Raw genomic sequence first — 13,816 nt, 5'->3', positions numbered from 1 at the left:
ATCCCCCAATTCACAAATAGCATGAATGTGTACAGCTCCCCTGTGAAATGCGGGACTAGGTAACTGAGAGACGCCGGCCGCCTGCCCGTCCTCGGCCCAGCCCGCAGGCGGGACAGCGCACGTCCCCAGACCCTTCCGGCGATGCCTGTCCCTTCCAGAGAGCTCTTCCTGGCCCCCCTGTAAGGCCATCAGCAGCAGTCCCATTCCCCTTGGGGGCTCTTCCAACTGGCTCCCCCTCCTCAAACATCTGCCCGTCAGCCGCTACTGGGCCTACGGTGATGCTTGGACGAGACAGAGACGCTCCGAGAAACGGATGCTGACAGATTGGGTGCTGGACTGCCCACCACCCGGCCGTGCAGAGCTTTTGAACTCATACAGGGTGACCAGGGCTGCAGCGCTCCCACTGCAGGCTGCAAAGCCAGCCAGAACCGCAGAATGCAAAGGGTTGACAGGAACACATCTCGCAAGGGACAGGGGACCGGGCACTTACAATCCTCTACCCAGCACGTCTGGCGCTGGTGTTGGGGCCCAGAGGCTCTGGGTGGGGGGACCTGGGTGGTGGGTTTTCTCATACAGACCGAGGCTCTTTCCGGTCCCCCGTGCAGGGTGAAGATGGCTTTCCGGGCTTCAAAGGAGACATGGGCATCAAGGGAGATCGGGTGAGTGCTTGGGGGCAGGGAAAGGTGGGCCGGGCGGGAGGCCCTGCTGAGGCCACAGGGCAGCTTCTCGGGACAGATGTGATGCCTCCGTGGGGGCTCCTGGGCCGCCGGCAGCTTCCAGCCCCTCCCCAGCTTCCAGCTCGGAGCCATGGCAGCTGGCACCTGGTCCTAAACCCCTGCTTACAGGGTCACCTGGCCCCTCTGCCCTGTGTCCTTGCCCTGCATTAGTGGGTCAGTGGGAACTTTTTTTTTCTGGCCGATACCCTGGTTTGCAGAGCAATTCTTTTGGGTCAAGAAGGGTGACAGGTGTCTGGGAGAGAAGAAGGGGTCGCAGAAACGACCCAGTGCACCAGGGAGGGTAGCAGCCTGACCACGGCCACCGGCCGGTCACTGGCAGGGCCACACCCTGACCAGCGCTTTGAGTGTCTTGGCCCCCAAACACTTTAGCTGCTGTTCGAACCCCCAGACAACCCCTGTGTTCCGGGACCTCCTGCTGGGCTGTCAGAGGTTGCAACAACCTAGTTGGTTTTTAAGGAATGATTAACCTCAGCTCCAGGGAAGCTGGTGGGTGCTGGGGCGGGATGGCGTGTGCCACGCGGCTGGTGCCCCACAGAAAGCCACTGGCGGTGTTTTTGTGCAGATGAGGAGAAGGTGATGCAGGTGGCACTTCAGGAAGTGGGGTTAGGGGGCCAGCTGCCTGCTGCTGCGGGGACACTTGGAAGTTCCCCCGACAAGTTCGGGATGAGCGGAGGCCAGGCAGAAGGGAGGGGGTGCCCACACCCCCGGTGGGCCCGCCGTGGCGGCAGCTGCATGCATGCCTGGACGGACGCCGTCGTGGAAACAGTGCTCTCGTACAGGCCGCCCGCCTTGTGCCCCACAAAGCAGATGCCTTACCAGAACCTGCCAGGACCAGAGAGCCTGCACACGTGGCGCTTTGTCCCACACTGAAAAGACAGATGTGATCCGGGGCTCTGTCAGAAGGGAGGGGAATAAAAGAGAGGGGTTCATTGCACAGTCCTGTCCCAGTTATATTGCTGCTGAAGACAGCCTTTCTAGAACTTTCTCTGTGGTGACGACGCCCCACTTCTGAGGGCCTCTCTCTGTCTGGCTGGTGAAAGTCCCTTTTATCTTCCTTTCTAGCAACTTGATGCACACATTTGGGCCCATACTAGGAGAGTGCATTTTCAAAAGACGTTCCGCAGTTGCACGCCGTGCCCTGAGTGAACCTCTGGCTGGAATTGGATGAGGATGGACGGGGGTGGGGTGGGAGGGGACACTTCCTCAGCTGGGCAGCGAGGCTCCTCAGTCTTGATTTCTCCCAAAGAGGAATTTCTGCCCAGTGCTTGGCATTTCCTAATTTTCTGAGTGCTCAGAAAACATGGGAAGGATTCTTTTGTTGAACGAGAAAAGCACCTCTTAGGGACAGAGAGTCCTCGACCTGTAGACACACTGGGGCTGGGGAATAAGGGAGTCATTAGCTTTCTTTATCCCGGAAACCAGTGATCGGAGGAGGACCCAGCAATAGACAGAGAGGGCCAGGGTGGGCACTCCGAGGCCGGGCCAGGCCCCTGCTGCTGCACTTGGCCACCCCCCAAGGCCCTCTTCCTTATGTGGGCTCAGGCCTCCCCACCTGTTCCTTGGGGAAGTTGGATGAGATGACATTTCGGTTCTTCCGTCTCTGGATACACCCTGTGGGTCTCCCTTGTGCCATGACACCCAGGCGTGGCCCAGCCAGGCCTTGTGGTCCATTTTGATACTTTCTTCAGGAGAAGAAAGCAGCTCCCCCAATGCACGGCACTTCTGCTCTCTTTGGGGAAGTAGCAGTTCAGGGCTACCGTAGTCACCGAAGTTATTTTAGCCAAAAGGTGCTTGATTGGGAGAAGGTCATTGGGAACAGGAGAGCGGGGGCTTGAGTGTGGGCCCTGGGGGGCAGCGGTCGCTCAGCAGAGCTCTGGTCTCCTCGGTGCGAGGACGAGGGTCCATCTGCTTGAGGGGGCCCAGCGGCTCTTACCGCCCTGGCCTGGGATCCGGCCCCTCACTCCCAGACGGTGGGGGGGACCTTGCGGGGCTGGAGACTCTGGGGCTCTCCTTCACCTTCTGGGGATCTCCTTCACCTTCTCTTTCTGAACTGCAGGGGGAGATCGGCCCACCTGGTCCCAGAGGGGAGGACGGTCCCGAAGGCCCTAAGGGTCGTGGAGGTCCGAATGGCGACCCGGGTCCTCTGGGACCCCCTGGGGAGAAGGTACGTGACACAGGAGGTTGACCGCTTCCCGGGGACAGTCTCTTCCTGATGGCTTTGGGCGTCCAGGCGGTGGCTTGGTCAGGCTGAGCCCCAAGTGGGAGCTGGTGCGAGACCTGGCGTGATTCCTGTCCCCTTGACTCCACCCAGCACCCTCGTCCCCAAATCCACTCCTGGAAGAGTTCCTTCCTCCCGCTGGTCACAAAAGCTCAGAGTCTGAGCTTGGCAACCACGTGCACCCTGTTTTGTGACGGGGCGGGCCGGGCTTAGGGCTCCCGACAGCTGCTCTTACACCTGCAGGAGGCCGCCCACCCTCGTCTTGCTCCCCTACCCCCTACCTTCACCCCCCGAACAGGAACCGGCTCTGAGCGGCCCAAACATCCCGCCCTGTCCTGCCCCAAGGCTGGAACTCTTTTACAGAAGGATTGAACAAAATGTCACAGACAAAGAACTCTTTTCCTTTATTTGGAACGTTTGCCTGCACCCACTGTTGCTTCAGCAGTGGCGTCCATCCCTGCTCGAGGGTCCTCTGCTTGAAACCAGGCACGGCGCTCTCCGTGATGACCGTGTGCTCGGCCTTTGGAGACTCCAGCCTGCTCCAGTCTCCTGCCAAGACACGCTGGTTTTCTCTCTGCTCAAGAGAAGCACAGAGCTGGCCGTGAAATGCACCTCCTTTATTTCCCCAGGGAAAACTCGGAGTCCCAGGATTGCCCGGCTACCCAGGAAGACAAGGGCCAAAGGTAACGCACTAACTACCTTGTTAGATGTGACAATTGGCGTCTCCCTGCCCCGCACACTATCACCCCTTTGCCCTCCCTGGCGTAGCTGCTGCGACAAAGCAGAAGGGCACAGTAGCTGTGTCTCGGTTCTGCCCCATTCACCACCGTCTGCGGTAATTCGGCTAAGTCAGAAGGAGGGGCCTGGACAGTTAGGTGAGCCTTTTCAGAGAAGGGGACCACCCAGCTGAGCGTGGGCTGCACCTCGGGATCCTCAGTGCCCGTGGCCTCGTGGGGACCGTTGTGCACTGGTTTCTCCACACCCAGAACTTGTGTACCTCTCTCAGATTTAACTCACCCTGGAGATCCAGAAGTTATTTGCTCATAACTGAGCATAAAAGAAAGCTGAAACCTTTCTTATAGGAAATCATGCTTTATTTTACGTGTAACAGCTCCTTGAGGCTTTGCAAATCATTTAAAACATTTTTTTTTTAAAATCTCACCTTTTATTATTCATGGTTCTTCCTTAAAAAATAACCAGCTGCCTTCACTAGAGACATAATTAACAGCAAAAGAGAACTCGTGGGTCTCTCGGGTTTGCGTCCGTGCGTCCTGCCCTCCTTGGGCTTCAGGCCTCTGGACACCCCGCTTGTTAGCAGAGGAAAGGCCCCGTGGGCTGGGCTGCAGCTCTAGGTATTTCCTTGCTGCTGATGGCAATGCTTAACATCAGTCCTTCCTGTGGAACGCGAAGGCCCCCACTCAGCAGCCGAATCCACAGCCACCGTGCAGGGGAGATCATTTGCTGTGAAACAGGAGTTTTGTTTAGTATCTGCCAGCGATGTAGTCACTGACTGCAGTGCTGTCCACTGTATTTGGAGGAAGAGAGGCTGATGGACCCATTTGCTCTCCTGAAATGCGTGTCCTTTTCGGGGAGGAGAGGAGAGAGAGGACGAGTTTGGGAAAGACGGGAGTAGGGGGAGAATATAGATCAAGTTCAGGCAGCTTTTTGGAAAGATGAGGGCAGAACCTTGAAGCTGCTCAGGCAGTTTGGACAGTCCTTGGGCGGTGACCCAGCTCCTGAGCCGAGCACTGTGAAGCCTGCATCCCAGGTTTTCCCGCCCTGAAGCTCGGTACAGTCTCCTCTTTGGAGCAGGCAGGCGGGCACGTGGGTGGCTTGGCAAAGCTCAGCACCCTGGGAGAAGTTCAAGGTTTGAACATCGGTCAACTTTTCCTGGTCTAAGCACACGTTCAGGTCAGGATTTTAAGTCACGCAGAGAGTAGAGACATGCTGAAGAAATGCTTTAGACAGTGTCACTGGGAGCTCACGTGGTAAGTGTTTGGATATTCGTCCAATCAAAGCCCTTAAGTGCATCCCTGCCTGTGTGCACCTTGTAAAGTTCTAGAATTAAAGAGCTGTGCGAGGCCACAGCCAGTGCATAAATTTGCATTCATTTCTGACTTTATAAGCTGCCGTGCTTTATTTAGAGGTGTTCTGGGAAGATAACAAAACATGGCAACAAGGTGCAGAAAACAAATGTCATAAATGTGACATTCACGCGTCATCTCCAGTTAATCTGAGTGGCACATGTTCCCTTTTCTTCCAAAACACCAGTGTTTTGCAGAGATGGGAGTGTGAGAGGAGGGTGTGGAGAGAGGGAGAAAGGGGAAGCCTGGTTCTAAGATTCAGTTCTGGTTTTTAGATTTGGAGTCTGTGAGGTGCTCAGGAAATACTGAGTAGGCGGGTGGGTGGATGAGTGGTTTGGTGGATGGATAGACGGATGGTGGATGGATGGTGGGTGGTGGGTGGGTAGATGGGTGGATGGTGGGTGGATGGATGGATGGTGGGTGGATGGTGTTTGGATGGATGGATGGATGGATGGATGGATGGTGGGTGATTTGCTGGTTGGATGGATGGGTGGGTGGGTGGGTAATATAGTTGGATAGTGGGTGGGTAGATGGATGGATGGTGGGTGGGTAGATGGATAGACGGATGGTGGATGGATGGTGGATGGATGGGTGGGTGGATGGATGGTGGGTGGATGAGGGTGGTGGGTAGATAGGTGGATGGTGGTGGGTAGACAGGTGGATGGATGGTGGGTAGATGGGTGGTGGGTGGGGAGATAGGTGGATGGATGGTGGGTGGATGGGGGTGGTGGGTAGATAGGTGGATGGTGGTGGGTAGACAGGTGGATGGATGGTGGGTAGATAGGTGGGTGGTGGGTGGGGAGATAGGTGGATGGATGGTGGGTGGTGGGTGGGTAGATGGGTGGATGGTGGTTGGATTGGATGGATGGTTGGTGGATGGTGGTTGGATGGATGGATGGATGGATGGATGGATGGTGGGTGATTTGCTGGATGGATGGATGGGTGGGTGGGTGGGTAGATAGGTGGATGGATGGTGGGTGGATGGGGGGGGTGGGTAGATAGGTGGATGGATGGATGGATGGATAGATGGTGGGTGATTTGCTGGATGGATGGATGGGTGGGTGGGTGGATGGATGGTTGGATGGTGAATGGATGGTGGGTGGATGGATGGTGGGTGGATGGGGGTGTGGGTAGATAGGTGGATGGTGGGTGGATGGGTGGGGGGTGGGTAGACAGGTGGATGGATGGTGGGTGGTGGGCAGCGGATGGGTTCGGTCCGAGACTATGACCCCTAACAGACTCTTCTTCCTGCTGGCACAGGCAGCATAGCTTGTCCTCCTGATCAGGCTCTCAGACTTCTTCCCTAATTAACTCTCTTTCAGGGTTCTATCGGATTTCCTGGATTTCCTGGCGCCAACGGAGAGAAGGGTGGCAGGGTAAGGACGGTCTGGCCTCTGCTCAGGCGGCTTGTTCTGCTGCCTTGGTATTTCGCGGGTATATTCTCCAATGCATCCTGTTTATTTCTCACCCACTTTGCTGCCAAAACTGCTTTCTGGGAACAGCTGACCTTAAGCCTGTCCACTGAGCGCTGGTGACTCTTGGACCCCTGGGCGGGGCAGTGCTGCAGTAGAAAGGGCAGCGGGCCGGAGAGGAAGGCATGCTGAGAAAACACGCTTTCTCATGCACAGCCTCCATCCCGACAGCTCTTTTGGGGTCACTGGCGAAACCCAGATTCTCCTCTTTCAGCCCAAGTGACTTTCCCTCTGGGCTAAGTTGAAAAGGAAGGAAAGGAGTTCTGCTTTGTATCTCACGGACTCTGCTCACCCAGGGTCAAGGCGCTTCCTTCCTCCTCTTCCCACGCTGCCACTGTCACGGGACCCCCGCCAGGTGCCACGCACTTTGCTTCCCCCTCTGTTGTCCCCCTGAGGGAAGGTGATCCGAAGTCTCAGGCTGGGGGAGCCGTCCTCCCGGCCCCCTGCCGGCCCAGGCCCTCCTGCAGGAGCTGCCCTGAGCGCTGCTTAGGGAAATCACGGGAGGCTGCCTGAGCGCTGCCACGCGGCCGAACAAGATAGGAAGGGTCCTCTTGGGCCTTTGGACTCTGAGCGGCCTGGTCTGCAGGCGTGTGGGGTGTGTGCAGAGCAGGCCTGGGGAAGACGCTGGGCCCAGCCTGGTCCCCTCCGCCCCAGGCTGGCCCCCCCCCACACAGACAGAGGGGCTTCCCCTCCTCGGAGCGCTTGCTACAAACTAATGTTACTGCGTTTGAGCAGAGACAGTGAGATCTCTTGAAAGCAGGGAGGAAGACCTCAACCATCCACAATCCACGTACACGAACGTGTCTGCCAGGCTCACAAAAGAGAAAAACGGGGACTTTTCTGAGTGCAAATCAACAGCGTAACCACAGGGAGACCTTTATCTATTTGTCTGTATCGGTATCTAGATGTGTCTACACCTGTGTCTGTATCTGCAATGTTTAGATGTATGTCATGTCTATATCATGCCTATGTCTGTGTCTATATCTGTAACTGTCTGTGTGTCCATCATCTACCTGCCTACCTGTCTGTCTAGTTCTTCCTTGTAGGGACAGTCTGACTCGTGTCTTTAGGGAAAGACTGTCATTTGAGAAAAGTGGTCCAGGGTCTGGTAAAAGCGTGGGAACCGTGGGGCGACAGGGTGGGCAGCCCCTGAGCTCGTGGAGAGCACAGGGCTTTCCGCACCACGTTGCCGTGAGAACCCCCAAAAGGGGTCATGACGGTTAACAGGGGGTCACGTGGTGTGACCACAGGCCCTGCCGTGGAGGAGCTGGACTGCAGATCCAGGCCCCGTGGGGTCACGTAGAGCAGCAGAGGCCTGGCCGTGGCTCTGGGGGCTGGCACTCTGGTCCAAGCTCTGCTCCCCTCCTCTGCCCCTCATGCTTCTCCGCCTCCCCGCTCCCGGGCTGAGAAGGTTGGGCAGATGCCCGGATGCCCCCCGACCCTCACGGGCCGTTGTTCCAGCGCGTCAGCACGTGGGTCACCAGGGTCACCGCTGAAAACGGGTTGTTGGAAAGCAGGGGGGCCTGGGGCCAGGAGACTTCCTCCTGTTCTGAGGTTCGGACGTGGTTCCTGGGGCCTGAAACCTGGACACCCCGAGGAAGCGATCTACTCCGGGATTTACAGGGATTGTCGAGTTGCATGTGGCTGTATCGTGGCCACGTGGGTGGGCGTGGCCGCCAGCATTTAGAGAGAGCTGGGATGGCAAAGATGCCAGCTCTTCCAGAAGGGAGTGGTTGGGCCGTGGTCAAGCATGACAGGCGCACACGGCTGTTCACTGTGGGAGAAATGTGCCTGGGGCACGGGGGGGCTCAGTGCCCCCCAGGATCCAGGGGAAAATGGCCACGTCTGTCCCCAGGAAGCGTCTGAGATCACCCTGCTTGCAGCGAACAAGTTAGTGCCGCCGTTTTAGTGCACGTCCTGGCAGACGGACAAGCCCCCGGGTCTGAGACCCTGAACATTCATTGCTTAGCCGTGGGCTCCCCGTGTTCCTGCACCCAGGAGAGGACCCTGGAGTCACGAGACTCAGCACTTACGGCACGTCTGCCCATCCTCCCCTCCGGAGAGTCAGATGCCTTTATTCTGGAACCTTCCCCACGGAAGGAAGGAGGACTCCACCTTGGTTCTCCTGCCCTGGACTCCAGATCTCCCCAGGTCTCCACTCCGAGGCTGTCTGCCCACAAGCACCCTCGCCGTTCTTGGCTCAGAGGATGGAGTGTGTGGGGGCGCTGAGGAACCCAGGGGGAAGTGTCTCCCGGGGCAGTGGCCTTCCCGCAGCCCTTTCCCCGTGGTTTTGAACTTGCAGTGTCGGTGCCCATCCTGCTCTCTCGTCCTCGTCAAACTGAGTTACAGGCTTGTTCTTATGTCACTGTGTCTGTCTGTTCTTGCAAACTGTTTGTTGAACGTCTGCCCTGCCCATATGTCCCGGGTGCTCTGTGAGCCCAGGGTGGGGACACTGCAGGAAAAGCCCAAATCCCTGCCCTGGGGGAGCTCACCTTCCAGAGCCGGGACTGTGGACAAATCAGTAAGTGAAGCAGATGGCGAGGCGGATGCTGGTCTGTGCTCTGGCAAAAAATAAGGCAGGATGGGCAGGGCGGGAATTCAGGGGAAAATTGCGATTTTAGGTAGGGGGTCGGCGCCGGCCTGGAGGAGGAGGCCTGAGTAAGGGGCAGAGCCTGGGAGGGGCAGGGGGCAGAGGAAACCCGCCTCAGGGGTGGAGGACGGGGACCAGGGTGTGCGGTGGTGGAGGTGCGAGGGGCCGAGGCCGCAGGATGCCAAGCATTCCTATGGAGCGCTCGACCGAAGGCGCCCCTGCATTTGAAACGTCATCCACGGGAGTTCCACGTGGCGATGATCGCACTTTGGATGGGAACCACGGGAAGAGTGGGGAAGGTGGTGAGAAGCACAAGTTCTGTGCCCTCGGCGCCGGCGGTCCCCGATCCTGTTCCACGGTTGAGGAGGAGGGGGACGGCTCTGTGGGCTGACAACGGCGGGACCCAGAGCGTAGAGGTCGGACTCCAGGCTCCTGGGGCGGGGGCCCCAGGTGTCCGTCTTCAGGCCGCTTCTGCACTCCAGAGGCTGGAGGCGAAACACAGAAGCTGAGACCAGCCTAGAGCAGCCAGACAGCCAGCCCAGCCCCGGACGGGAGCCCCTCACCCCTGCCGGCATCATGAGGGAAGCCAGACCCTCTGCCTGGTGATCTGTCTGGCGCCGTTGGTCTCCTGAGCCGTGGTGAACGGAGGACTCCCCCGGCGGTCACTGGTGTGATTGTCCCCACCTTCCCTTGGCTTTGGAATTCAGAGTGACTGGGGCCATTTGGAGAGAGCTCATTCACTTCTACAGCAGGTGCTTCTAACATCCTGTGAAGTACCGGGCCCTGGGCACCTTGCCGCCCAGAGAGGGCACCCAGAGGCCCGCTCATGAGTGATGAGTGTGAAGAAAGACAGGTGAATCGGGGTGTCTCCCAGGAGGAAGAGCCGAAGCCGGCAGTCAGGGGAGGCCTCCTGGGGGCGGTGACATTCCTGGGACCCAAGGAGGGACAGAAGTTGGGTGGGTGAAGTGGAGAGGGCGGCAGGGAGGAGGGGAAGGAAGGCTGGCCATGGCTGGCCCTGCAGGCCGAGGCCTGGGGGGTGAACAGCTGACCTGTGCTCTTTATCCCAGGCCCTGGGGACCCACCCAGACTTTCATCGGGGGAGCAACGTGGGAGGTTTTCAGAGTAGCTCTGGTCCCCGCTCTGGTGTGGGGAGCGGATGGGAAGGGAGCAGGCGGGCTGTGCTTCTCTGGAGAGGTCGTTTCACTCTCCTTGTGGACATGCTGGTCCGATGGATACTTCCAGGTGCTAGGAAGCTCAGCGTGACGGGTGGCGTGTGTGCCGATACGCGTGTGCCTCCCGTCTGACACCTGCTTGTGAGCCGGCGGGTGCCCTTCTGTCCGCCTCATCCTGGCCTCTGCGGAGGCGCTGGCTGGGTTGGGGGACTGCTGGCTGTGGATTCCACGTACAGCTGGCTGTCATGTGAGCAAGCGACAGTCTGTCCCTGTCACTGGCCTGCACCCCGGGCCAAGGCGGGGTCCCAGCCGGCCCTGCCTGGGAAGAGCCAACCCCTTAGGAACACCACCAGCGACCGGAGGCTTCTGCCACCTGCGTCGGGCATCTTGGCTCGAGCAAGGCTAGTTCTGGGATGGCCCGTGCCTTCCCCACAAGGACACAAGGACAAGTGCTCACGGGAGATTCTGTTAAGGAAGCCGTGGATGGGGCACCTTCTGTTCAGTGGCGTAAGTCACCGGGATGCAAAACTCTGGGTTCGTTTACAAGGAAACCTGGAGAGCATGGCACCACCTGGGAGGCCTGACAGACTCCGTTTTGCTCCCAGTGCCCGGGGCACAGTTAGTTTAGGTTGGAACCCAGAGCCTTTCAGGTGACAAGATCAGAACTGCGATCCGGGTCGTGGTGTTGGGTGGAGGCTGGGCGTGAGATGACGTGCCAGCTGGACTCGCCCGCAAATGCCAGGGAGTCACCCGGGTGGGTCACGGTGTCTGTGCTGGTGAAAGCCCATCATTTGAAGAAAGCAGATGCTTCATTAATTTTTGTAGGCAAATATTTATTTGAAGCCAAAAGATATCGTCATCTAATGAAAGCAGCGAGACCAGAGTGCATCTTTAAAAAGCATCATAATTACCGCATTATCATAAAAGGTTTTATTAAATTCATTTCAAAGCGGGAGGCTCTAGAAAGCAGTTTTGATTCTGACAGCGAATGAATGAAAGGTGGTGAGAGGAAATGTATCAGGTGGCCTTTAGCAATACAGGTCCATCTTGGGCTTTATTGTTAGAAACCAGAAAAAAAAAAAAATTCCGGAAAATGAATGGAGAAGAGGTGGAGATACAGGAGCCGTGATCAATCCATTACTTCCATGTGCTGTAGGTAAACTGCACTTACCGGCTGTTATATATTTGCTTTAGAAAAAAACAAACGCAGTGCATTTGTTTTCCTTGGTTTGGAAAATGCAAAACCACAGAGAAAGAAGGAGTCTAAATTCTATTAGAAGAGAAACAAATGACTCTCGGATATATGATTTATGTATTAAATTGGAAGTTTGTTCGTCTGCAGAGCCTGTTGAAAATTTTATGGCTAATATCCTTAACTGTAGCAAAAGTAAATTATGTAGGAAAGGGGTTGACTTCCTTCTCTTTTCTTGTAATAATGATTCCCCCCACCCCTGCTGAGAGAGAGAGAGAGAGAGAGAGGGATGAAGGGGGAGGAGGGGGGAGGAGGGAGGGGTAGATGCTTTGAGGGAAGGAAACCAGATAAGCATGGTGAACAGCCATGAGGCAGCAGGAAGAAAATTGGATTTCAACAGGCCTTGTACAGAAATACAAAGCTGTGTGTATTGGATGTGCAGTGAATTCTGTCACCCTGAACAGTCTTCCTTTAAAACAAAGATAAGGAGGGTGGTCTTTCCTAGCTTCTGACTTCGCGTGGTCTCTCCATCACCCAGGAGAGGGGCCACCGCCCAGACAGTGACAGGTGTGTCAAGTGACTGACCGACACCCTTTTTCTCTGATTCCAGGGCACACCTGGGAAGCCGGGACCTCGGGGGCAACGAGGCCCAACGGTAACCCTGGGCGTGAGGGCCATCTTCCAGATTGGGAGTGGGTTGTGGGGAGCATGCCTGGTGTGGGGGGTGGGGGGGGGGGGGAAGGAGGCGTCAAGGACGCTGAGGATTGGAGCCGACCTGTCTTGTTTCCTGTTTGTCCAGGGTCCACGGGGTGAAAGAGGCCCCCGAGGCATCACTGGGAAGCCTGGCCCCAAGGTATGTGTTCAGTATCCTCTGTGGCCCCGGGATGGACCAGAGTTTTTGATGCACCAAAATGTCAAGCACCAGAGGGTGCCCCATGGCCTTTCTCACTTGAAAAGATAAAGAAAGAAGTTTTCTTGGAGGTATTTAAGACGGAGCTGGTCTCCTCCACCAGCCCTTGGATGAGTTAGGCCAGGTTGAGTCATGTGGCAGAGGCAGCCCGGGGCCATCCCCCCGTGGAACTTTCCAGCCAGAAGCCCCGCAGCTCCAGGAGGTCAGGCCCAGCCAGGCTTTGGACAGATTCCGCACCGCCCCCACCCCCCGCCCTAGTTCTGATGGGGAGGTCTCATTTCTTTTCTTGAGAAGGGGTTTGGAAGCTGCAGAGACATCTTTGCTGGGATTCTAAAGAAAGTTCTTCCTGCCCTGGTGAAAGATCCTCTCGGTACCCTCCTCCCACCCTGGGGCCTTGAAGCCAATCTACCACCCCCCCCCCCCTGACCTGGCCACCGTCAGTGTGGAAACAAACCTCGGCCAGGCGGGCTGGTCCTGTCCTGCCCTGTCCAGGATGTGATTTGCAAAGTGCATTCCTGCGAAGGAGATGGGCCCGCTGCTGGCCGAGGTGCAGAGCCAGGCAGATGTGCCAGCCCGGGGGCTACACACATCCTTCCCTGACGAGCTCTGAGCCACGATCACGCTCCCCGGAGGCTGACTTAACGCTCAGCTGTTGCCCGGTGCCGGGTGGGCCCTGGGACGGGGCCTGTGTCCTGTCTTCTCATGAGTTTGGGCTGCACCCCCTGGTGGAAGCGTGGCCTTTGTCCCACAGCGGGAGAGTGTTCTCCTGGAATGTCACAGCCCCGGGGATGCCGGCTCAGTGTCAGGTGTGCTTGTAGAAGCAAGGGGACAGGTGGCCTTTGTGAGCCACGGCCTGGCTCTTTACTGAGAATCCGGTGGGGTGAACCTCCAGAAGGGCACACATGCTGTATGTGACCCTGAACTTCTGATGATGTCATGGGCCAGAGTCTTTTCATGAAAAATAGTAATAGTAGAAATAATAATAAGCTTTTCTCGATCTTTCCCTCCCTTCCCAGGGCAACTCTGGAGGCGATGGCCCAGCCGGCCCTCCGGGTGAACGGGTAAGCATCTGGACACATCCCAGAAACAGCTCCAGGAACATCTTCAGGAGAGCAGCCTGCCTTAAACAGCCCCCCTGCGTTTCTTCCTCAGTGGGCGGGGGAGAGGGAGGCTGGCCTTTGACTCTGCCGAAGGAGAGGGTTTTCCTAAAATGGAAAGGGGGTCAGAGGTAGCCTTCCCTGGGAGGAAAGTCTTCTGTCGGTTGGAGATGGAGAGCCCGTCCACTTGGCCCTTGCCTTGGGGTTTGGGGGGGGGGCAGTGGCTGAGATGTCAGGACACTGGGTCCTGGGCCCGTGCTGCCCCGAGGGACCTTGCTCTGTGACCTGACCTCCTCGTCCCCTGACTGGACTTCTTTTCACATCGGTGAGGGCAAGGGCTGGAA

General features: G+C 57.3%; 1 protein-coding gene across 4 annotated transcripts in view; it reads left to right on the top strand.

The window, feature by feature from the left end:
* Nucleotides 1–13,816, top strand: part of COL5A1 (collagen type V alpha 1 chain) — a 159,282-nt gene that overhangs the window by 104,965 nt on the left and 40,501 nt on the right. For all 4 annotated transcript variants that reach the window (XR_009503811.1, XR_009503810.1, XM_059925959.1 and 1 more), the window contains exons 29-35: nt 606–659; nt 2,794–2,901; nt 3,585–3,638; nt 6,362–6,415; nt 12,076–12,120; nt 12,265–12,318; nt 13,392–13,436. Coding sequence is in view for 2 of the 4 variants with exons in the window: in XM_059925959.1 (XP_059781942.1) it covers nt 606–659; nt 2,794–2,901; nt 3,585–3,638; nt 6,362–6,415; nt 12,076–12,120; nt 12,265–12,318; nt 13,392–13,436 (414 nt within the window). In the remaining 2 variants the exon portion in view is untranslated. The remainder of the gene's footprint in view (nt 1–605; nt 660–2,793; nt 2,902–3,584; nt 3,639–6,361; nt 6,416–12,075; nt 12,121–12,264; nt 12,319–13,391; nt 13,437–13,816) is intronic.

The sequence above is a fragment of the Balaenoptera ricei genome, chromosome 6, assembly GCF_028023285.1.
Source record: "Balaenoptera ricei isolate mBalRic1 chromosome 6, mBalRic1.hap2, whole genome shotgun sequence".
NCBI lineage: Eukaryota > Metazoa > Chordata > Mammalia > Artiodactyla > Balaenopteridae > Balaenoptera > Balaenoptera ricei.
Note: the sequence above shows the minus strand (reverse complement) of the source record. Positions and strands in the feature narration are given on the sequence as shown.